General features: G+C 33.6%; 2 protein-coding genes across 2 annotated transcripts; both read right to left on the minus strand.

Annotated features, from left to right (window-relative positions):
• Positions 1-6,591: 6,591 nt before the first annotated feature.
• LOC107949753 (H/ACA ribonucleoprotein complex subunit 2-like protein) lies at positions 6,592-8,696 on the minus strand. The gene is made up of 4 exons (XM_016884505.2): positions 8,378-8,696; positions 7,995-8,064; positions 7,419-7,524; positions 6,592-6,841 (listed from the first exon to the last, which is right to left on the minus strand). The coding sequence occupies exons 1-4, from the start codon at positions 8,511-8,513 to the stop codon at positions 6,680-6,682; spliced, it is 474 nt and encodes a 157-aa protein (XP_016739994.1). The 5' UTR covers positions 8,514-8,696; the 3' UTR covers positions 6,592-6,679.
• A 1,466-nt stretch (positions 8,697-10,162) lies between these two features.
• On the minus strand, positions 10,163-11,112 carry LOC107949752 (uncharacterized). The gene has a single exon (XM_016884504.2). It carries the CDS (start codon positions 10,925-10,927, stop codon positions 10,394-10,396), a length of 534 nt encoding a protein of 177 aa, XP_016739993.1. The 5' UTR covers positions 10,928-11,112; the 3' UTR covers positions 10,163-10,393.
• Positions 11,113-23,262: the final 12,150 nt, after the last annotated feature.

Here is a 23,262-nt window from a genome sequence, read left to right on the forward strand (position 1 = left end):
AAGAACAACTCTGGTGTCCATCGCTCCTTACCATATGGTACTAAAGGAGCTGAAAGAGTTGAAATTTTAGCTTCAAGAACTTCTCGATAGAGGGTTCATCCGACCTAGTATGTCTCCGTGGGGAGTACCAATATTATTTGTGAAAAAGAAAGATGGTACGATAAGAATATGTGTAGGTTACCAATAATTTAATAAATTGACGGTAAAGAATAAGTATCCGCTTCTGAGGATCGATGATCAATTTGATCAATTTTGTGGGGCATCAGTGTTATCAAAGATTGATCTTCGTTCTAAGTATTATCAGTTAAAGCTTAAAAAAGTTTATCTGCATAAGACTGCTTTTAGGACTCATTATGGGCATTACGAGTTCCTTGTCATGCCATTCAGTTTGACTAATGCTCCAGCTACGTTTATGGATCTCATGAACCAGGTTTTCAGCCGTATCTAGATTAGTTTGTCATGGTTTTCATCGATGATAGTTTGGTATACTCTAAGACTGAGGTTGATCATGATGAATATCTTAAAGTGGTTTTGCAAATACTCCGCAAGAAAAAGCTTTACTCTAAGTTGAGCAAGTGTGAGTTCTAGTTAAGAGAGGTCACTTTTTTGGTACATGTGGTTTCTACCGAGGGTATCTGTTTAGACCTTAAAAATGTTGAGGTTGTTCTTGAGTGGAAACAACCTAGGAATGTGTCTGAGATCTAAAGTTTTCTATGTTTAATGGGTTATTATCGAAGGTTTGTTAAGGGGTTTTCGTTGATCGCAACTCCTTTGACTAAGTTGTTGTGTAAGAACGCTCTGTTTGTATGGACTGATGAGTAGCAATCGAGCTTTGAAAAGCTCAAATCTATTTTGACTTAGGCACCCATTCTGATATAACCTAAATCTAGTAAGAAATTTGTTATGTATAGTAATGTTTCTCACATCGGTTTGGGTTGTGTTTTGATGCAATATGTTAAGGTAGTGGCTTACGCATCTCAACAGCTTAAGTCACACAAAGGAAACTATCTTACGCACGATCTTGAGTTAGCTGCGGTTGTCTTCACATTAAAAATCTAGAGACATTACCTGTATGATGAGAGGTGTATCATCTACATTGATCACAAGAGCCTCAAGTACCTCTTTACTCAGAAGGAGTTGAATATTAGGCAACATAGATAGATTGAGTTTATTAAGGATTACGACTATGTTTTTTAGTATCAACCTAGTAAGGCCAATGTTGTGGCTGATGCTCTTAGTCAAAGATCAATGTTTGACTTGAGGATGATGTTTGTTTGCCTAAGTTTGTTTGAGGATGGTAGTTTGTTGGCTGAGTTGCAAGTTAAGCCGACTTGGATTGATCAAATTCGGGATAAGCAGTTAATGGATGGTTCTCTAGTTCTTTAATTTTAGCAGGTTGATGAAGGTAGGACTTCTGATTTTGTGTTTAATAGTGAGGGTGTTGTATGTTTCAAAGGTCGAGTTTGCGTGCCTAATGATGCTGAGTTAAGGCAGTCTATTTTGCAGGAAGCGCATAGTAGTACTTATGCTATGCACCCTGGTTAGAACAAAATGTTTCGAGATCTCCAAGATTTGTACTAGTGGCCTAGTTTGAAACGAGAGGTAACCAACTTTGTTTCTCGTTATCTAGCGTGTCAGCAAGTTAAGGTTGAGCACCAATTGCCTTTGGGTTTGCTTCAATCTATTAAGATTCCTATTTGGAAATGGGAGTGTGTGACTATGGACTTCGTTAATGGGTTACTTCTGACACCCACTAAGAAAGGTTCTTTGTGGGTTATCATGGATCGGTTGACCAAGTCTACTCATTTTCTTTTGGTTAGAACCGATTATTTTCTACAAAAGCTAGCGAAGTTATATATTTCTAATATTGTTAAATTTCATAGAGTTTTTTTTATAGAGACCCTCGATTTACGTCTCAATTTTTGAAGAAACTACATAAGGAGTTAGGTACTCAGTTGGATTTCACTACTGCATTCCATCCTTAGAATGATGGGAAATCTAATAGAGTGATACGGATATTGGACTATATACTATAGAGTTGTGTTATCGACTTCCGTGGTAGTTGGGAGGAGTTTTTGCCACTAGCTGAGTTCGCGTATAATAACATCTTTCAATCCAATATGCAGATGGCACCTTACGAGGCTCTTTATGGTCATAAGTGTCGTACCCCTTTGTGTTGGAATAAGTTAGGTGAGACGCAGATTATGGGTTCTGATTTGGTTTCTGAGATTGAGGACAATGTTAGGTTGATACAGGATCGTCTTAAGGTAGCTTTTAATTGAAGAAGTCTTATGTGGATATGAAAAATGAGAGATATTGAGTTTACTGTGGGAGATCAGGTTTTCCTTATGGTATCTCCGTAGAAGAAGGTCTTTCAGTTTGGATGTAAGGGCAAGTTGAGCCCTAGGTTTATTAGGACTTATCATATTTTGAAACGAGTTGGGTCGGTCACTTATCAATTAGAGTTACCTCCAGAGTTAAATCGTATACATGATGTGTTCAACGTCTTTATGTTGAGGCAATATCGATCTGATCCATTTCATATTGTATTTGTTAAGGAGATTGAGGTAGAACCAGATTTGACTTTCGAGGAGGAGTCAGTTCAGATTCTGGATTGAGAGGTTAAAGTCTTGAGGAAAAAGACTATTTCGTTGGTTAAGGTTCTGTGGCAGAATCATGGTACAAAGGAAGTCATTTGGGAGCCTGAGGACTCGATTCAATAGCAATACCCACATCTGTTTGCATTAGGTAAATTTCAAGGCCAAAATTTCTTTTAAGTGGGGAGAGTTGTAACACCCCAAAAATTTAAATTTTTGAATTGTTAGAAATTGACAATTGAATTAATCTGGTTTAGTGGTTAAGGGTTGTGAGTAGTGTGAGAAAGGTTATAGGTTTGAATCATTACCCTTGTATTTTTGCTAATTTTTTTCTAAACCCCTAACCTTGAGTATTAGGTCTAAAAACTTATTTGTGTGCATTTGTTGAAAAGAATGAGCATGTTGGTTTAGTACTAAGGCTTCAACTTACCTTTTGGTTCTGTGCTCGAATCCCTACGTGTGCAAAATGGAAATATTTTTATTTCCATGCTCTGTGCTACCCTTATGTGGAGTTTGGATTAAATTCAAACTCAAGTTATCTGAAGGGTTATAAAAAATCTTGTTAGTTGTTATCATTGTTTTGTTTTCTTTTTAAAACAAATTAATTAAAAATTAGAAGATTTCCCCTAATTTTCTCCCACTTGTTTCACGTTTCCCCCACTTCTCTCCCCATTCCCTCTATTGTTTGTTTCACATTAGTTCCAATAAAAGTTTCTCAATTTGTTCTTCTTCTTTTCTTCTTCCTCTTCCTTTTCCAATCTTTTTTTCTTTTTTAATTACTATTCGTTGTGCCACTCATAAAACCTAATTATCCTTTTATGAGAAGATAACATTCAATTTCTTCGGTCAATTTGTCTGATTTTTTTTAATAATTTTATTATAGATTCGATCATATTTATTCTTTTTGACACAATACCTAGAACTACCCATAGTTCCTCCCAATTAGCCCGGCCCGAAGACCCACTCAAAAAGTGGGAGGGTTTGAGCAAAAATATTGGTCCGAAAAATGGGTTTGAGCAAAAAAATGAGGCCCGTATCGAGTAAGCTTTTTTTGAACCAGGCCTTACCCAAATTGGCAAAAAAAAATCATTGTTTTGATGTTGTTCTGCTATCATCTTGCTATTATATTCCTAGTATTTTATTTTTATTGTTTGGATATTGTATAATTGTTGCTTTATTGTTAATTTTGCTACTATTTAAAAAGTATTTGCTTGCTAATTTGCTTCTATCTTAGTGTTATTCAAGTATAAATATTTTTTAAAATTTATTTACAATTTGTTTGTAAACATTTATTTTAATGTTTTTAGTATATTTGATATATTATATTTTTAAATTTATTTTTATATAAATATAAAAATATAAAAATTAATACAGCCCGGCCAAGCTAGGCTTGGGTTTTAGCATTTTTATCCGGGTCGAGATTGGACAAAATTTTAGACTCATTTTTCAAGTCGGGCCGGGCCCGAGCATAAAAAATAGACCTAAAATTCTATTAAGGCCTAGCTCAAACCCAATTTAACCCAACCCATAAATAGGAAAAGATAATGCACTTCAGCATGCTTGAACCCACGTTTTCCTGCATTGACAACAATATATACCAATCAAATTAACATTCAATCAACTCCAATTCTTCTTTATTAAATCATCATAATCTAAAAAATTAATCCGACTCAATCAGAGCTTAATAATTAAAATAACTAAACCAATTTTGAGTCGGTCGGGTAAACAAATTAATTGCGTTATTTGTAATTGGGTATTCATAGTTTACTTATAAGGCTAGGTTATTGAACATATATAATTTATAAATATATTTTACATAAAAGGATATAAATATAAGATAATGTTGAATTAATGCGCAAACTTTTTATTCTCGTAATAATTTAGAAAAAGAGAATCTAAATAAAATAATGAGTTACTAAAATATGGTTTTCAACAACTAACTCCATCATTGTTTTTATTTCGGCTTTTGTTTGTCAGTTGCCGCGGTTGCAAAATTCAGATGATCACTCCAACAACATTGGTGACATTGAAGATACTGATATAAAAAGTGATTCAAGTCAAAAGGTTGAAGCCAAATATCATACAAACTGAATGTTTAATTAATGCATAAACTTTTCATGCTCATAACAAATTTAAAAAAAAAAATTCCTCTAAATTAAAAATATAATATAATATATTCCTAGATATGATTCTCAACAATTAACGCCATGATTATTTTTGTTTTTGTTTGTTAGTCATTGCAGTTGCAAAATTCAGATCAACATTCCATCAACATTGGTGAAATTAAAGATAGTGATATAAGAAGTGATTCAAATCAAAAGGTTAAAACCAAACCAGATATTACAAAAATTGAATGTTAATGTAATGCATAAACCTTTTCATGCTCACTAACCAAATTTTAAACAAAAATAAAATAATGAGTCACTCCAATAAAATTGGTGACATTGAAGATACAGGCATGAAAGAGGTTCATGTCCAAAGGTTAGAACCAAATATTACAGAACATGTTTCTTCCTTCTTTATTTCTTATATGAAGATTTTTTTATTTTATGTCTATTTTATGGTCTATATTCGGGACTCATGGTGACATCTCCCAATAATGTCATCTCTAAGGTTCAAACATGCCTTCTTTTCTTAAGAGAGCAATGTATCTTACTACTTCATTCAATATTTGTTGGTATTCTTCTCTTTTTTTTTTTAAGTATAAAGGAGGCTGATAGTAAAAGAATAAGATAAGATCGTTGATGCTAGCATTCGTATCCAACATCTTCTAAAATCACGTTTCAAGTATGACGTATAAATCTACGAATCTATTATGCTAAATCTTAGGTTTAATTGTATTTTGCCTTAATCATAAAAAACTCGACCTTTTTAGGTAAAAAAAAAAAGAAACTACACTATTGAAGTCAAAGAATATGATAATAGATTGTAGATGATAGGATTTGAATACCATATATGTTAAACTAACCTTTCAAATATGATTATATTAATCAACTATATTAAATCTTAGATATAATTGTATCTCGCCTTGATAATAAACCAAATACTCCTCCTGTTACATGCAATTATGCATGACTAACACTCAACTGATAATTACAATCATGATAATTATCAGATTCTGTAACTTAGATATTTAGATTTTAAGTATATTAACTACTGAATACTGATTGTTCCTACTCTCTCTCTCTCTGTGATCAATGGATAGGCTTGGATCTTGCCCATTGCCTACTTTGCTATAGAGATTCTATCAGCAGTTTTCGACCAGCTTGCTTTAGAGAATAAGCCGGAATATGCTTTGGCAGCAATGATAATGGCTTTCATAGGTTTGCTCGGATGCACAAACGAGCTAGCTTATAAGGGTGGAAAGGAAAAAGCCAGATGGCGGTGATATAAGGAGATACCATGGTTTTATTGTCCAACAGCTACTCCAACTAGTTATAGGCGTTTCGGTAGCTTTGCTGAAATAATTAGATTGGTATGTGCCATACTTCAATGAATTTCAGCAACTCTGGATTATGTCTGTTATAGTCTGCATGCTCATAATCCCATCAAGTTCTCCTTTTGGCCAGTAACGTTTGCCTATGGTCCATTGTTCTCTCAATTTCTAAAGGATCCAACTCCGAAGGTGACCGCACATGCTCATGAAGATGAAAACGCATATCTTTTAATTTATGCACGTACGGGTTTCAATCATACATGCAGATTTGTTTTAAATTGTATACCGCCATGGGATTTACCTCGGATGAATGATTCTTTAACTTTTTGGCCACTTGTTTACTTTACGAGATCCAGGTACGATCTGTTTCTCTCAAGAAAAAAAAAAGGAAATGAAAAGCATGCTTATTTGATGATTTAAAGGGCCCCAAAATCCTACAAATTTGCATTTCTGATGTTTGGTAGATTAAGATCCTTCAATTAACTGCGTCTTTGATTATATTTGTTCAGTTTCTAGGCAATTTGACGTGGTAGTAAATGGCAGCATGCTACACAATAGTAACAAGTAATAAAAGCATATTCCCCCCCTGGAAGTAAAATAAGAGGATGTCAATATCAAATGTTACAATGACAACTTTTTTGTTAACTTAAAACAGAGAGGATGTGAGCTCAGATACATCCTCTACAATGTGGCTATAATCTGCTTTTAACTTTAATTGTTCCTCGGGACTTAGTTCCCCTTTTGTGGGCTTGGTTAGCACCAGAACACAGCATGTTGGTCTCTTGGTAGACCCTGCAGTTGCAAGATCCTAAAATGACAAAAACAAACTAATCAATCAAACAGGGTTTCATCAGAGAAAAGCATTATAGCTCCTTCCACCCCACAAAAGGTCTTATGTTGTGTTTCACATTTTTAGGGTAAAAAAATGTAGGAATTCAGATTCAACTCGATGCACACGCGAAGAACCAAGAGTCTTTTAATCAAGCACATAGAAATTCAGGGTCACATAAATGAATGAGCTACCTGGAAAGCCTTACACCATTCCAAACCCACTTACGAAAAGCTTTGCAATCTTATTAACTTTAAACAAAATTTCCAAATTTAAAACAATTTTGTGATAGAAATATTCCTAATATATATATATGGGCAGAGACTCATTAGAAAACAGTAAATCATTAACCAAAATGTTTCAAGTGCCACAACCCTTCAATTTTCTGGGTATAACAATAACCATGTTTACTAAGAAGATAAAAAAATTGGTTAAATTTTAAGTCCTCTTTTAGTAAGGGTGACTTAGGATTCTATGGTTTTTAATGGCCAAGCAGGACAATCGTTTCAATTATGCATCAAATTACACATAAAAGAGAGAGGAGGTCCAAGCTTACCACTTTTGAGGGAACATAAACATAGGGAATGTCAGCCTCTTCACACAGGATTGGAACATGAGTTATGACATCAATGGGAGATATATTTCCAGCTATAACACATAACCTGCATCCAGCAATTGGAAGGTACATGATTAAACATTCCCACGATAACATTTGACATTAAAACCTTTCCCCTAAGTTCAAATCTTTGGTTGAATCAAGAAAGAATGCCCTATCAGCAGCAATATCTTAAAGAAAACAAGTAATCCTAGAGAAATGAAATAGTTATTCATTTAATTATTCTTTCTTTTAATAAAGTCCTTCAATAGTGCATTAATTGGCAACATGAGGCCTCTATTAAGTATTTGAGGTTCCTATTCCACTATGCTTAATATTATATATGAAGTAGCCTTAGACTTCCAATCCCCTGACAATGTGACATATTTCTCAGTTCAAGAAATTTATTTTATTTTTATATCTATCCAAATGAAAACAAACATCAGAGCACAAATTTGATTAAAATTTTAACAAACAGAAGACATGAAAAGCCATACATAGATGTAGATTTGAAGCAATATATAAAAAAGAAAATACCCCTTATGACCACGCCGAATACTTTTAACTACTTCCTTTACTCCTCTCTTCAAACATTTGTGCTCAGCGGCTACAACAATGGAAAAATATATGTTATCTTAGAAAATTAAGCGGAAAAAAAAAGACAACCTATTAACAATTCAAACAATTAATAATTTCACCAATATATTTATACACCATCGAAAACCCATCATGCCAATCACAAAAATTCCACCGTTAGAGCTTTGGGTATTTTCTCTTGAAAGAAATAAAAAACACAGGTAGCATTGAACCATCAATAAAAATCAAAACCCATAAACCTCAAAGTTCAAGAAAATTTTATTTGATGGACGATTTCAAGGCAAGAAGAAGAAGAAGAAGCTAAATGCATGAAAATAGGAAACCTTTGCGCACAAACTTGAGGGTTTTCTTAGAAAGCTTTTTGCCAGCGAGGGGCTTTGCAATGGGTGAAATAGCTAACATCTTCTTCCTTTCCTTTTCCTTCTGTTGAGTCTTCTCTGCTTCGCCATCACTTCCCATTTCTATCTCTTTCTCTTTCTAAACAGAGCACTACAAATAAGACAACAAGACTTTATAACTATTAGAATGTGAAAGAAAGCTATGGCGGAAATTAGGGTTTATGCATCATCAGCATTTAAGGGTTTAAAGGCAGCAATGGATTTTGTAATTGGACAAGCCCACATATCTCCTCTATAAATGGGCTTATAACTTCTTTTTCTTTTTAAAGAAACACTTAAAAAGTTTTAAAAGAATAATTAATTAAAAATTTTACAACGCAATTTATTTTTCACCCAATATTGTAGTTAAATTCTTATACATTACCATCATATATAGATTTAAGTGGATTTCTTTTATTAAATTATCATTCCCGATTAAATTTTAACATGTTTCTTTTTTATATTAATAACTTCCATAACATAAATAATTTTAGATGTAGGTGTGTTTTCCCTTTTTAGATTCTCGAGATAATTTGATCTATGTCCAATCTTATCCTAACCTTCACACCCATTAAGGGTGAAATGTCCTATATAAAAAAATTTCCTTAAAAATCTCTTACAAATGTATCTTGACTTCACCATCCTCAGAACCTTTTGCCAATATTTGATTTATGATACGTTGTGGTCTTCACCATGAAAAACCACTTATCCATTCTACTTTTATAAAACTCAAGACTCAATATTATTTCGGTTAGACTCAAACGACGAGGAAGTCATTTTGTACTTTTGTTTGCTTAAAGTCGATAACCTTTGCTAGAATTATATGTTTTAGTTGTGGCTTTATATTGTAATTTAATAGTAATTTCTTTTATACAGTGGACTTCTAAGTTTTGTTTTTTAGGGGTTAAAATTAAAATTGTATTTTTATTTATGATAGTAAAAATATAATTTTATCATTTGAATAGTTTATATTTTTATAATTTTTAAAGGATTAAATTAAAATTTTATCATTTTTAAGGGGGTCAAAGTACAATTTTACCTTTATTAATTTATAATTTTAAAAATTTAATAAAGACCATAGCACAAATTTTCTATTTTAGGGGGGCGGTTGGCTATGCCCCTGATTTTACCTTTTATTTTAAAAGAATTTTCACGTAAAAATTGATTCATTATTTTTGTTTATAGTGTTGTGGTTGATTTACTTTGATAATTGATATATTTTACATTGGGTTTGTTATAATTACCAAATTTATTTCTGGAGAGCGAAAAGAACACCAATTCAACTTCTATCATATTTTGTGGGGTTGGATTTCATCCCAACAAATATAGCAGTAAAAATCTTTTGGGAGTAACTATCATTGCTTTGCTTTTCAAAAGCATGTTTAAGGTGAAAAATACTTTTGAAACTATAAACAATGCTAACAGGAAAATATTTGAAAGAAAAAATTGCTTTTGAATCTAAATACAAAAGCCATAATCGGTAGTTTTTTGGTTTGAAAAATAATTTTGGAGTCAAAATAACATTTTTAGCCATTAATTTATCATTTGATGTGGTTTTTAAAAAAAAAATTATATTAGGTTTAGGTGTATAATTAAAAATTTATTTCAAATATATAATATTAAATTTTTAAATTTTTAATAGTTATATTTTAATATATAAAATATAGTAATTAAATTTCATAAATAATTAATATTAAATACTTAAAAAATATTTAAAATTTAAAACTTGTATATCAAAATGAATTATATTTTTATTGAAGTATATAAAAATAAAAACGTTTTTACATATAGACCTAGCTATGAGTGTTAAAAACAATTCGGCTACATGCATTTCTGAAAGTACCAATACAAGCCATATGCAGATGGTAGGTATTCTCAGGCAAGAGAATTGAACTTCTAATGGAAGCTTCAAACTAAAACAAACAAATTACAGCAATCATAATAAAAAAACGTCTAAAGTCTCTAATGGTTTCCCTCCTGCATTTGTTGATTTCTCTTGAAGGACAAGAGTTTCTGGAGGCGCATTTGTTTATAAAACCTGGTTATGAATAAGTCCGCAACGTGATCGATCTCGTCTTCCAAACTGAAATCTTCCCCTTCTTCTTTCGACTTCTTCACCATCTCGATCACCGATCCGCTTTCAGCCTCCGCCTCCAACTCCAGCTCCTTTTCATCAAACAGATAGTGGGTCAGATCAGGGTATTTATCATCATCAGCCACCTGAGCATCATCGTCATCGTTGTATTGAAATGGAACAATGGCTTTGCTTTCATCGTCTTGGGGGTCATTTTCCTTGTCCCCGAGGAATCCATGGATCTTTTTGGAGATTGGACCCAGCAACACCGCCTTCTTGTTCCTCATCAAAGTGAGGATTATAAGGCGGGCTTTGGAAGCACTAGTTTTGCCCTTATCCACCATGGATTTGGCTTTGGCAATGGAACTGACCAACACAGAAGAGACTACCTGTTTCAGGAAACCAGATGCCTTGTTCTTCATGATTTAAACTGAAAGGTGCTGAATATATATATATATTTTTCTTCTTGCAATAAGATATAAGAAAAGAGCATTGGCATTTGATTGATATATATAGACTTGGAAAAGGAAAGTTCCTAGTGTGTGCTTTTGCTTTGCAATTTGCAGCTTTTGCTTTGGAAGTGGGGCGGTGAAACTTGGAACTTTAAAGAGCATGGAAGAGAACTCAGGGTTAAGGTAATCAAAACTTCTGAGGGCAGTAATCTCACGTAACTCAAACATGTGTCACAAATCTATTGGCCGCATGTTGGAGTTATGTCTGACACCAAAATCTTTACTAGTAACTTTTCTTTCTTGCATGATGAACACATTATTCATTTGGAAGCACTACTTTTGCCCAAATCTTTACGAATTTTCTAATAATGTTATATTAACTAATAAAAAAAGTAAAAAGATAGGAAATATTAAACATTCATCATATTTACTAAGTTTGAAATTTTTTATAGATAAAATAATTGAAAATTCATACATGAGAGATGTCTTCAATATTTCTTGACAGCTTTGAAGATGCTGAAGATATCAACATTCTATGCTGCAAAAGGAAAAAATGAATAGATAAATGTATAGATTCTCATTAATTATTCCTATTTCCTACCACTTATTCACATTCTCATTCTACTTTTATATATAGTTTAACATGTTTTGATTCTTAATTATTTTTTCATAAAATATACTCCATTCATTTATCTAAAGATATATTTTAAATGTTTTAATATCATTAAAATTAAAAACATTAACAAAAGCTTTCTTTAAAAAAAACATACGTTACAAATAATGGTAGTGGTACGATTTAGTTTTCACCAATTAGTGGAATGACGAGGAGGATCAGATCTTTCACCTTTACTTTGAGAGCGTTATTGACTTGATTCTCTTGGCCTTTGTCCAAAAATATATCCAAAAAAAGTAACACTTTCACCTTGGTTTTCATATAATTGATATGGAGGATATATTTGAGGAGGAGGATACATGAGAGGTGGAGATGGGTGATACATGAGAGGTGGAGGTGGGTGATAAATTGGTGGTGGATGATGCATTTGAGGCTGGTATGACACACCATAATTAAGAAATGGTGCATAATAACCATATGGTTGAGAATAACCATGTGAAGGTTGAAAATATGAAGGTTGTTCTAGTGGATAAAGACCTTAAGTGCTAGTAGATGGATCACTATACCGAAGGTAACTAGAACTCGATCTCCTACCAGATGAAGAGCTTACAAAAGTATGCTTCTTGCCTTTTTCTTTTGATGGAGCTCTAAGTTCACTTCTATCTCTCCTAGGGTCAGGAAACATATTTCCATCAAATTCAGATCTATCACGGAAATGTCCACTAGTGGTACCAACCCCATATTCTCCTCCATACCGACTAGAAGACCTAATTTCACCTCCATCACCACTATGTCCATCATCCTCATCAATTGGACTTAAACCACCACCATCAGGTCCATCGCCACTCTGACTTAGCGTTGCACTAGAACGTGAATGAGACAAATTTTGTTGTTGAGATTGATCAACATCCATTTCATCATCAGAGGTATCCACAGACAACACACAAACATTTTCACCATCTAACAATTGATTCTTTTTCTCATGAAGCCATTATGATAGTGGATCAACATCTTCAAAGATATGATCAAGGCTGATAGGATTAAAACTAGAGTTTATATCATCAATGCTCATTCATTTTTTATACATTATCTGAAGCCTCATATTATAATAGGTAAACACTAGTTTCTCAAATTTTTTATACTTCAACCTATTTCTTGCCTTGGTGTGAATCTAAGTAAATGTGCTCCAATTTCGTTTGCAATGTGATGCAGAAGTTGTTTGACTAAGCACTTTAATTGCTAATTTCTGTAATTCGGGAACACATGTATTGTTTATTATCCACCACTCAGCTGCATAATATTATTTAAATTTCAAAATAACTTCAAAATGTACAATATAATTAAATAATATAAATTAAATTAAATAATTTAATTACTATTTACCTGGATTCATTTGCTTCCAAGCTCTTTGTACTTGTGGAGTACTGAATGTCTCATGTTTATCTTTAAATAGTAACAACTGCATGAATAAAAGATAGAATAAAAATAAAAAATAATTCTATTTCAAATTATGTAACTAAGTTACAAATAATAGTACTTGAATCTAACCTGATTAACCATTCTGACTTGAGTACCAAGAGAAGGTTCTAATCTTTCAATTATTGATCGTGTACCTTCTAATGTTTCTATTAGTACATTTTCAGAATGCTCCACCCCAAATTGAAATTGAGGATTGAGAAAATAACTTAAGCATAATTTATAAGAATATCATCAAATAATAATAATATAAAGCTTAAAATAATAAAATATAAAAATAATTCTTAATTATATGAAACATTTTATCTTACCAGCTGAATGCAAGTCGGAATGAATAAAATTCCATCTATTGTCAATAATCTTTTCGTACTTGGTGAAATATCAACAATATTGTTGAATTGCTCGTTTAGCTCTATCAACAGCCTCATAAATAAAGCTCATTGTTGGTTTTTCATCGCCATCCACAAGTCTCAATACTTTTACTAGGGGCTTGTAAAATTTTATGAGGTCGTTGGCTTTTTTCCAAAAATCTTTTCCCAAAACAATTTTTTTGGCTTCATAAGTAGGCCCTGACTTTTGCTGTCCCCATTTTAATTATTTAAATTCCTATATATTCATAAGAAAAAAATTTAAAATAATATAATTTAAATTATTTGGAACTAATAAAATCATTAAAGGTTGCTATATTTATGTAATTATATTAACTAATTATAAAATACTGACTTTTGAATTAAACATTTCTCTCAAACCTTGTTTTTGTCTTGTTATCTCTTCAAGTTGAATGAAATGAGTTGCAAATCGAGTAAGAGCGGGTCGAAGTATTTGCTTCCCTTGTGTGTACTTCTTTATCAATTCAACAGTCCAAATGTGATTGTATATACAGCCTTTCTTTGCCTCATCTAACACTTTTGCTACATTGGGCTTTTTCCCAATATCTTCAAGGCATAAATCTAAACAGTGAGCTGCACATGAGGTCCAATATAGATGCTTTCTTTTCAACATTATTTTTTTTCTAGCAGCTTTCATTGCTATATCATTATTAGTCACTATTTGGACAATGTAATTTTCTCCAATTTCTTCTACAACTGAATCTAACAAATTGTAGTAGAATTCAACATCTTTAATGCAAACACTTGAGATATCTACCGATTTCCAAAAAATGGTTTCTTTACTACAATAAACAAGGAAATTAATGATGTGCATTTGATTCAAATTGTTGGTCCAACCATCACACATTAGAGTTGCACTCAATTCTTTCCAATGAGTCTTTAGTCCATTTACCCAATCACGAACTCGTTGATACTCTGACTCCAAATACACATCTGAAACCTCATAATGTGTTGGGAGCTTTACACCTTGTCCAACTTGTATTGACATTTTAATTAAGTTATACAATTATGGAGAGTTTGCTAATTGAAAAAGAAGTCATTCATATATTAAAAATCTAGATACCGCTTCACCTATCTTCCTTCGTAAAGTCTTTAAAAAAGAGTCTCTGATCTTTGGTTGCTTTGAACTTTTGCTTCTAGCCAAATCAGGTATGGCTCCCCTTAAGGTAAACCTAGACTCACTTGGGATGGATTTACTTGTTCTTTCTCCATGATATTCTCTAGCTGATCCATGAGAAGATCGCTCTTCTTCGTAAATGTTATTCTAACCACTAGTACTTCGTCTGAATTCTTCCTTTCTATGCCACTTGTGTTGTGATTGGATACTTTCTCGAGTTGCTTGCCTTATAGTAGAAACCTCATCAATGAATTCCTCATGTTCATCCACCTCTCCTTTTAATTAAGATAAGAATTCATCTATTCATCTATTTTTGTCTATTTTCTTTGTGATGCTTTCTTTCAGTATATTCATCATACTTTCTCTAATGACACCTATTAATAAAAAAATAATTCACACTTTATATTATTATCAATTATATATAATATTTATTGATAAATTTACAATAGCATTTAAAAATAATAATAAAGTATCACATACCAATAACATTAGGGCATGGTGCAACATTGCCAGTTTTATGAGCAATGTGCTTTTTAAATCGTGTTATTCCTCCTTTCACAACTTTACCACAAAGTTTATGTCGAAACCATTTTTATTTTGAAAAACGGGGTCGACTTTTAAAACGAAAAGGGAGTCGTCACCAATCTTTTTTCGAGGTGTGATCGGGTCACCTTGAGATTAATCATTTTAATAAAACATTTTGATTTATTAAAATAATGATTTTGGTTTACAAAATTTGAGAAAATGAGCTCGGGAGTCGGTTACGCACGAGGAAGGATTAGTACCCTCATAACGTCCAAAAATTGGTACCTAATTGATTAATTAACGTCCTAATGTTGAAAATTTGAAAAGATTTTAACATACGATCCTCTTTTAAAACCTGAATAAATCGAATTTGATGTTAAGTCCTCCTTCTCCTGAAGTACTAAGATGTCACATCCAGTAAGTTAGGATACGACATTTTAACCCTCGAAACTAAGCTTGTCTCATGCATTAAAGTTTAAAAAGGATATTCGGTTATTTGGATAAAAAAAATCGAAACCTAGTAAGTTAGGGCAGGATTTTCTCAAAGCTCCAAAGTACCAAATATTACCTTATTTTTAAAAGTTTTCTTTTTTAAAATTTGGAAAAATTGACGCAATATTAAAATGATGCGTTAAAACTTTGATAAAAAAAGGGCAATATGAAAATACAAATAAACAATTTATATAACACATAATGGCAATTATTTAAATATTAGCATCAATAATCAAAGACCAATGAATTTAAAACAAAGAGTACAAAAAAATATAAGGCAAAATAAAATGTAAACAAATTTAAAAATAATGAATTTGAAAAAGAAATTTGAAATCAACAATATACAAATCAATAAATAAATTATATATATAAAAAAGTAGGTAATATATGTATAAGTTTGGAATAATAATATATAAAAAATGAAAATAGGTAATATATAAATTAATAATATATAAATGAGTTTAAAAATAAATATTGTGTAATAAGAAATTTAGAACAAGTTATACAAAAAACATCTTAAAAATAAATGGTATATAAAATAGATGTATAAAATTTTTTTTGCAATTGATAATATATGGAAAAAAAATTAAAGCAAATAATCAAAAAAATTAAAATGAATGATTCATAACATGAGTTTTTAAAAAATAAACAACATGTGTGACATAATATTAAAAACAAATAAAGTATATAATTAATGGAAGAAAATAAAAGAATGATAAGAATAGTTAAATGAATGAACAATATGTAAATAAGAATGTTGATGGATAAATAAACGAATAAAAGTAAAAGAATAATTAATGATTAAACAATTAAATAGATAAATAAAAAAAGGTTAAAAAAACGATTAAGTCAGCCTAACTTTCACAATATGAAGATTCAACGAAATTCCTCCACCAAAATTCAACTCAAATGAAAGCAACTTAAAAAGAAACGAAGATGAACGAAGAACAAAATAAGAACAAGCCACAGAAAATAAGAATGCAAGAGAGGGAGAAATTTGAGTGAATGCTCTTAAGAATTATTATTGCTCCAAACTTCAGTATTTTACAATGATGGGAGAGGCCTCTATTTATAGTTGAGCCTCCCCAAATCCAACGGTACAGATCAATTACATCAACGGCTAAGATTAAAGGGTATCTACAAATTAAATCTCTAAGATTACAAAATCATATATTCTAATATTGCATATCATATCTAAGATTGCATATCCGCGAAGATTATGTTTCTATATGCGTCAAGCTTGTAGATAGACCTTCAACCTTTTCAAGTAATAGGCCATTCTGATCGGGCCAAATGATATAATTTTGGACTGGACTTGGATTTTGTTTTATTATTTTGGGTTTTTTTTGTGAGCCCGGACTAAATTGGCCTATTACAGCTGCTCCTCTTTGCTCATTGTCGTGTAACGAAAATGGAGCAAAGATTATAAAAGGGCCAATTTTGCTCGGTCTTGCCGGGTTCTAACTTGTTTGAGTTGTCGTCTTCTTCAAGTAGTCTCATTCTATCCCACTGCATCTTCAAGGGCATAGGAATTAGTGCTTCTATCTGCTCCAATGTGATTTCAGGGAGAAGAGATTTCTAGCTTCGATCTTCTCCGCTGGAACTTTAAGGAGGTAGGAATTGGTAATTTCAACCTGCTCCACTGCAACTTCAGGGAGATAAGGCTGGTGGCTTAAAACTGCTTCCCTACTACCTCGGGAAGATAAGACTTGCAGTCTTTGTTCTACTCCACTACTGCTTAGGGAGACAAGATATACAATCATCAACCTACTCCACTACTGCTCAGGGAGATAGGACTGGTGGCTTAAATCTGCTTCCTGCTATCTCGGGAAGATAAGATTCGCCGTCTTCAGTTTGCTCCACTGCGAATTCTGGGAGATAAGACTTGTAACTTTAATCTGCTCCACTGCAACCTCAAGGAGATAGGATTATTGGCTTTAGTCTGCTCCACTGTAACTTTAGGCATATAAGATTTGCCATGATCTACTTTATTGCAACTTTAGAGAGATAAGATCTACGATTTATAGCTTTAATCTGTTCCACAACAACTTCAGGGAAATAAGATTTGCTATCTTCAGTCTGCTCCACTGCAACTTCAGGAAGATAAGACTTCACTTCAATCCGCTCCACTGCAACTTCAGGGAGATAAGATTTGCCATCTTCAGTCTGCCCCGCTGCAACTTCAGGGGGATAAGACTTGCTTTCTTCAGTCTTCTCCACTGCAACTTCAGGGAGATAAGACTTCACTTCAATCCGCTCCACTGCAACTTCAAGGAGATATGATTATTGACTTTAATTTGCTCCACTGCAAGTTTAGGGAGATAAGATTCGCCATCTTCTTCAATCCATTCTACTGCAACTTCAGTGGTATAGGATTTGTAGTTTCGCCGATCTGTTCTCTAGGGAACATGACCTATAAAATCTATTTCATGGGTCTATTTATTCCTAGTGATTAGGACGTTATGATCGGTATGAGTCAAACGCTCCTAATTAGATATGCTATGAATGATATGAGAATGATCCCTTTTTTAATGCTTAGGGTGTCATCACTCGTTGTTCATCAGGAGTCTTATCACTGACATATTGCACTACTATCTTATTCGACTTGTATTTTCCAACAGAAAAATTAAAGAAACAATCACATTCTGCTCAACAAGCTTGCCCCGTTGTAATTTCAGAGTCCCTTCCACTATACCATTTGGGACATAAAGTTTGTACCTCCCACTGCAACTTCAAGGGAATAACATTTGGTTTCTTCCATCCATCCTGCTGCCACTCAGAGGTATAGAATTTGTATCATCTTCAATCAATTTGATCTGTTACACCATTCCCTGGGTGTAATGACCAGATGTATATGCTTGAAATTTGCATAAATGCAGAGTATCATTTTTCTTTTCCTGAGAATGATCCCCTTTTACACTTGGGTTGACATTGCTCGTTATTTGTCGAGATGGTATCACCGACGAAATGTCTTGTCTTTTTGTTCAACCAAAAAAAATTCGAAGAGATAATCATCTTTCAATATTTCCAACCCTTAGGCTTGGTGAGTTCTAAACAATAATACTGTTTCAAATTCTCGTATTATTTAGAAGCTTCTAGAGTAATATGCGAAACTCCTTTTATGAAAGTATTATTAGTCCATTAATCATTATTTCAATATAAAATGCTTGAAAAAGATCATAACAATGGACAAGAAGGAAATTAATTAGGAGCATAGCACGAAACAATTAAATTAATCAAAGATAGCCAAGGCAATAAAAAGAAATTCATTGGGGCGTATCTTGAAAAGAATAAAGTAATCAAAGATAGCAAATTCTAAAATAGGTAAGATGGAAAACTAGGTGCCCCAGATATCGCAGCCTGAACTTCTCTATACAAACTTCTAGAGGACCATTTTGAGCTTAATATGTGTTTAGGGGATCTGGAGTACTTTTTCAATGCCCTTTTCGGGTTTTCAACTCAAAACCCCTTTGGTCTCAAAGCGCCCTTTGTGGGTTTTCGCCTTGGCCTTTCCTCTTTTTCTTTCTTTTCTTTTTTTTTTGATTTTTTTGATTTTTTTCTCAAGGCGCCTTTTGTGGGTTTTCACCTTGGCCTATCCCTTTTCAGGTAAAATACTTCTTGACTGAATCTGAATTCACCGGATTGGGCAAGTCTTTGGCATCTATCTCGGTCAATATCAATGCTCCTCCAGAATAGGCCTTCTTTACAACATAAGGTCCTTCTCAATTTGGCATCCATTTTCCTTTAAAATCCTTTTGTATAAAAGGATCTTTTTCAACATCAGGTCCCCCTCGTGGAATTCTCTAGGATAAACCTCTTTTTCGTAAGCTCGCATTATCTGACCGTGACGGATAGCTTTTAACCCTTTTTTCTTTGATTGGGTTCAACATTCCATAAACCAATGGCCAAGTGTTGCCCCGGCAAAGGTCATGGCCAACGTTTGATGAGCATAGAGGGTAAATGGTAACTTCTTTATGCCAATCTTTATAAATCTCGATCATCTTTTCTATGATCCTTATTTTATTTTTTCTTTTTTGGCTGTCTGTGGCTTCTGATCTTTGAATAGACCACAAACTTTTGACATTGTCCTTTTTGGCATTCTTTATAGGCGCCTGATTTATTTTGTTTTTGAAATTTAAATTTAATGACTTCGACCTTGTAACATTGGCATATGAAGCTATTTCCACCCTCTTAGTGAAGTAATCGAAGACCACAAAGATGAATCGATATTGGCTAAAAGCTTTTGACGAGATTGGCCCCATCACATCCATGCCCCACATATGGAAAATTTGTGAAGAAATAGAGGAGACACTTATGTTTTATCTTCCTTAAATTGGTATTTATGGCATAACTGATGTGATCCCCCTCCATGGTGGACCAGCAGTACTGAAACCTCGTGATTAACTTGGCTATCGTAAAACCATTAGTATGTGTCCTTCTGACACATTTATAGACCTTTTAGCCTTAACAGCATCCACAGGTCTTAGTAAGCCAAACATATCTTGATATGATCGTGCGAAAACATCTTTGAATTCTTGGAATAATTTAATGATTTTTCGCTTTATTTCAATGGTAAGACAAGCTCCAATCTCTTTCTCTTCTCCTAGGCTCACTGTCCACTGACTTTTGTAAGGTAGGATCTATTTTTTCATCTTGTTCTACCATCCTTAACAAATCAAGAGATAGGTTACAATCTCAGTCATATTCAAAATCTTGAGATCCCCCTAGACACATATCTTACTCAAAAGGAGATTCTGAGTCAGTAGCAATATCGCTCATGTCGTTGATATCTGAAGACCTATTATAGGTACAAAGGCGGATTCCAAAGAATAAATAAATCTAAGAACAATTATTTGTATGAATAAAGAATAAAATAATATTTAAAAGAGAGTCCAAAGAACAAAATAATCTATAAATGAAACGAATCAAAGAATGTTTGCTCAAAAAGATGCATTTTATTGAAATAAAAATTTTAGACACAAGCCTATTTCACAAAAGGATTCTTATTGCCTCTACGTTTTAAAGCAACAAGTGTGTTTTGAATATTACTCTAGATTATCTCTAAAAATACAGGGATCTCTTCCACAGTTCCATTCTTCAAAACACTCCCAAGTATGCAAGGGCTTGGAAACTTTATTCCCCGGTTCCCTCTTCGGATACATCATTAATGTTCAGATTCTCTGATATTCCCTCTGGGCTTTTAACTTCTTAAAGGAGTCGAAACTTTCTTGCTTCCTTCTTCAATTATCGCATTTACTGCATCGTCAAAGTGATTAGGTTCTGATGAAACGTCAAACTTTGCAATTCCCATTTTAATGAACCTTTCAACCAACTTTTTAAATGTAGTGCAGTTTTCGATTGAGTGACCCGTTATTCCCACGTGGTACTCGCATTGGGCATTCTCATTATACCATTTTGGGAACGAAGGTTGCACGGGTTCTGAGTAGGACAGAGACACCATATGCACATGAAAAAGATTCTGATACAGGTCCTTATATGTCATCGGGATGGGTGTGAACTAGAGCCTTTTTGTATTTGGCCTCGAATTGGATTCCTGCCTTGAAGAGCTTTGATAGCTAGTGGTTACGGTCATCGGTTGACCTACAGTGACTGCTTTGGAATGCCTGGTGCTCAAGTTATTCGCTTCATTTTTCTTATTTCTCGGGGTTGATCTTTTGGCACTTTCTTCTACGTCTATCTTCACACTCCTTATCGCGTTTTCAATTATCTCACTGGACATTACCATATCTGAAAAGCTCATGGTAGTGCTTCCCAACATGTGGTTGGGGCTTTCAGAGTATTGATGAAAAACAACATCATTTCTTTCTCCAAAAGTGGTGGCTGGACTTATGTTACTACCTCTCTCCATCTTTGGGCATATTACCTGAAGCTCTCACTTTACTTCTTTTCCATATTCTGTAAAGTAATTCTGTCGGGTGTCATGTTTATTACATGATTATACTGCTTCATACAAGCTTGTGCTAAGTCTTTCAATGAATTGATTTTAGCACGATTCAATTGGTTGTACCATTTTACTGCTGACCCAATTAAACTGTCTTGGAAGCAATGTAATAATAACTAGTCATTATTAACATATCCTGTCATCCTTCAACAGAACATCAAGATGTGAGCTTCAGGACAACTAGTCACGTTGTACTTTTCAAACTCTATAGTTTTAAACTTTGGAAGGAGTACTAGATCTGGGACCAGGCTCAAGTCCTTAACGTCAACCCCGCAATGGTAGTCAGCATTTTCCATTACTTTAAATTTCTCTTCCAGCCATCTGCATCGGTTCTTAAGTTTTTTCAGTAGATCTACCCTTGCCTTTTCCATTTTTGCCACCTCATCAAGATCAGGGACAACAGGATTAGTTGAATTATTCCCCGGATTAAAAACTGAGCATATCAGGTAGTTTATTGGTACAAAGGTACCGGCCTGAATTGTTGAGGCCTGATCGTAATAGATAGTCCTCGTGAGTACACCTCAGGTTGTGTCTGAGCATTTATCGGGGTAAAACCCGGAAGTTCGTCATTATCATCTCCAGAATTGACCATAGGGCTTTTCCCTTTTTCTAGCCCCTCGATTAACAATTGGGTTAATTGATCCATCATATTCTTTTGGGACTCTAACATCTGGTCCCTCATATCTTGCTAAATTTTGGTCAATTGCTCCTGCATTTACATTTGCAACTGGTCTTGCATTTCTCTTTGAATATGTCTAACCTTTCCAATCTGGTCCATTACTTTTGTTCTTGCACGAGTACCGTAACGATGCTTAGTTGATAGAATTTTTTTTCGGTTCTCGGGTTAACTGAAGTAATTTTACCTAATTAGTGTCCTTTTGTGAAAATCTAATGCATATGATGCAATGTAATGCAGATGCATGGAATGAATGCAAAAATAAAGAGAGGCATTGATTCCGAATTCAATTCTATTAGAACAACTTTTCTAGAAAATAAATTTCTTTACGTAAAACGAATTACATATGCGGCTTTGCCCTCATATTCCAGGCAAAGACATCGATCTTTTTCTTCATATCCGGATGGTAGGATCAAATCTTGCGAATTTTCCAAAATCTGTCTCTACTATCTCCTTTTTGTTTGATCCAAGCCATGACCCATTGCTCATCCCGCAATGCTCTTTAGTTTCTTTGAGACGTGGCATCTCTCGAATAATCTTTGTCGGTTTGAATCCTCAAGCAGCGAACCATAGTCGTATATTCCTCCACGAACTTCCAGCCTTCTCTCGTTGTGTTTAATCAGACCATATTCGGGCAGTCGCATTATATTCCACTTTATCAAGAAATTCGTTTTCCATGATAAATTTTTCTATTTAGCAATCAAATTTGAATCAACACTTCTTTTCTATGATGAAAATGCAAAGCAGTCATAAACAAAATAAAACAAAATATGTTAGTACAGAAGAAATAAACAACAAAATAGAACACCTATCTGGGTGACCACTAGGGTTTGGCGCGGCTTTACCTAGGGTAGGTTCTTAGGGCTCTCTATATACGGTTCGGTTCTAAGGCAATGTACCTGAACCAACAGATTCCTCAATCATCACCCATTATAGGCTCATATGGACCGAGTTCAATTCAGGGAAATACATTTCCCTATGGCTGCATGGAGATAAAAATATCACGAAGACATAAGTACGGATGTAACCTGGAAGCGATCCACTATCCAACACGA

This window comes from Gossypium hirsutum, chromosome D03 (genome assembly GCF_007990345.1).
Source record: "Gossypium hirsutum isolate 1008001.06 chromosome D03, Gossypium_hirsutum_v2.1, whole genome shotgun sequence".
Lineage (NCBI taxonomy): Eukaryota > Viridiplantae > Streptophyta > Magnoliopsida > Malvales > Malvaceae > Gossypium > Gossypium hirsutum.

What these genes read in the sequence shown, in the direction of transcription:
- LOC107949753 (XM_016884505.2), bottom strand. Translation starts at nt 8,513, where the DNA reads ATGGGAAGTGATGGCGAAGCAGAGAAGACTCAACAGAAGGAAAAGGAA. An exon ending in CCTCAAGTTTGTGCGCAAAG is followed by an intron (nt 8,065 to 8,377) that starts GTTTCCTATTTT and finishes CCATTGTTGTAG; the next exon opens with CCGCTGAGCACAAATGTTTG. An exon ending in ATTCGGCGTGGTCATAAGGG is followed by an intron (nt 7,525 to 7,994) that starts GTATTTTCTTTT and finishes TGCTGGATGCAG; the next exon opens with GTTATGTGTTATAGCTGGAA.
- LOC107949752 (XM_016884504.2), bottom strand. Translation starts at nt 10,927, where the DNA reads ATGAAGAACAAGGCATCTGGTTTCCTGAAACAGGTAGTCTCTTCTGTG.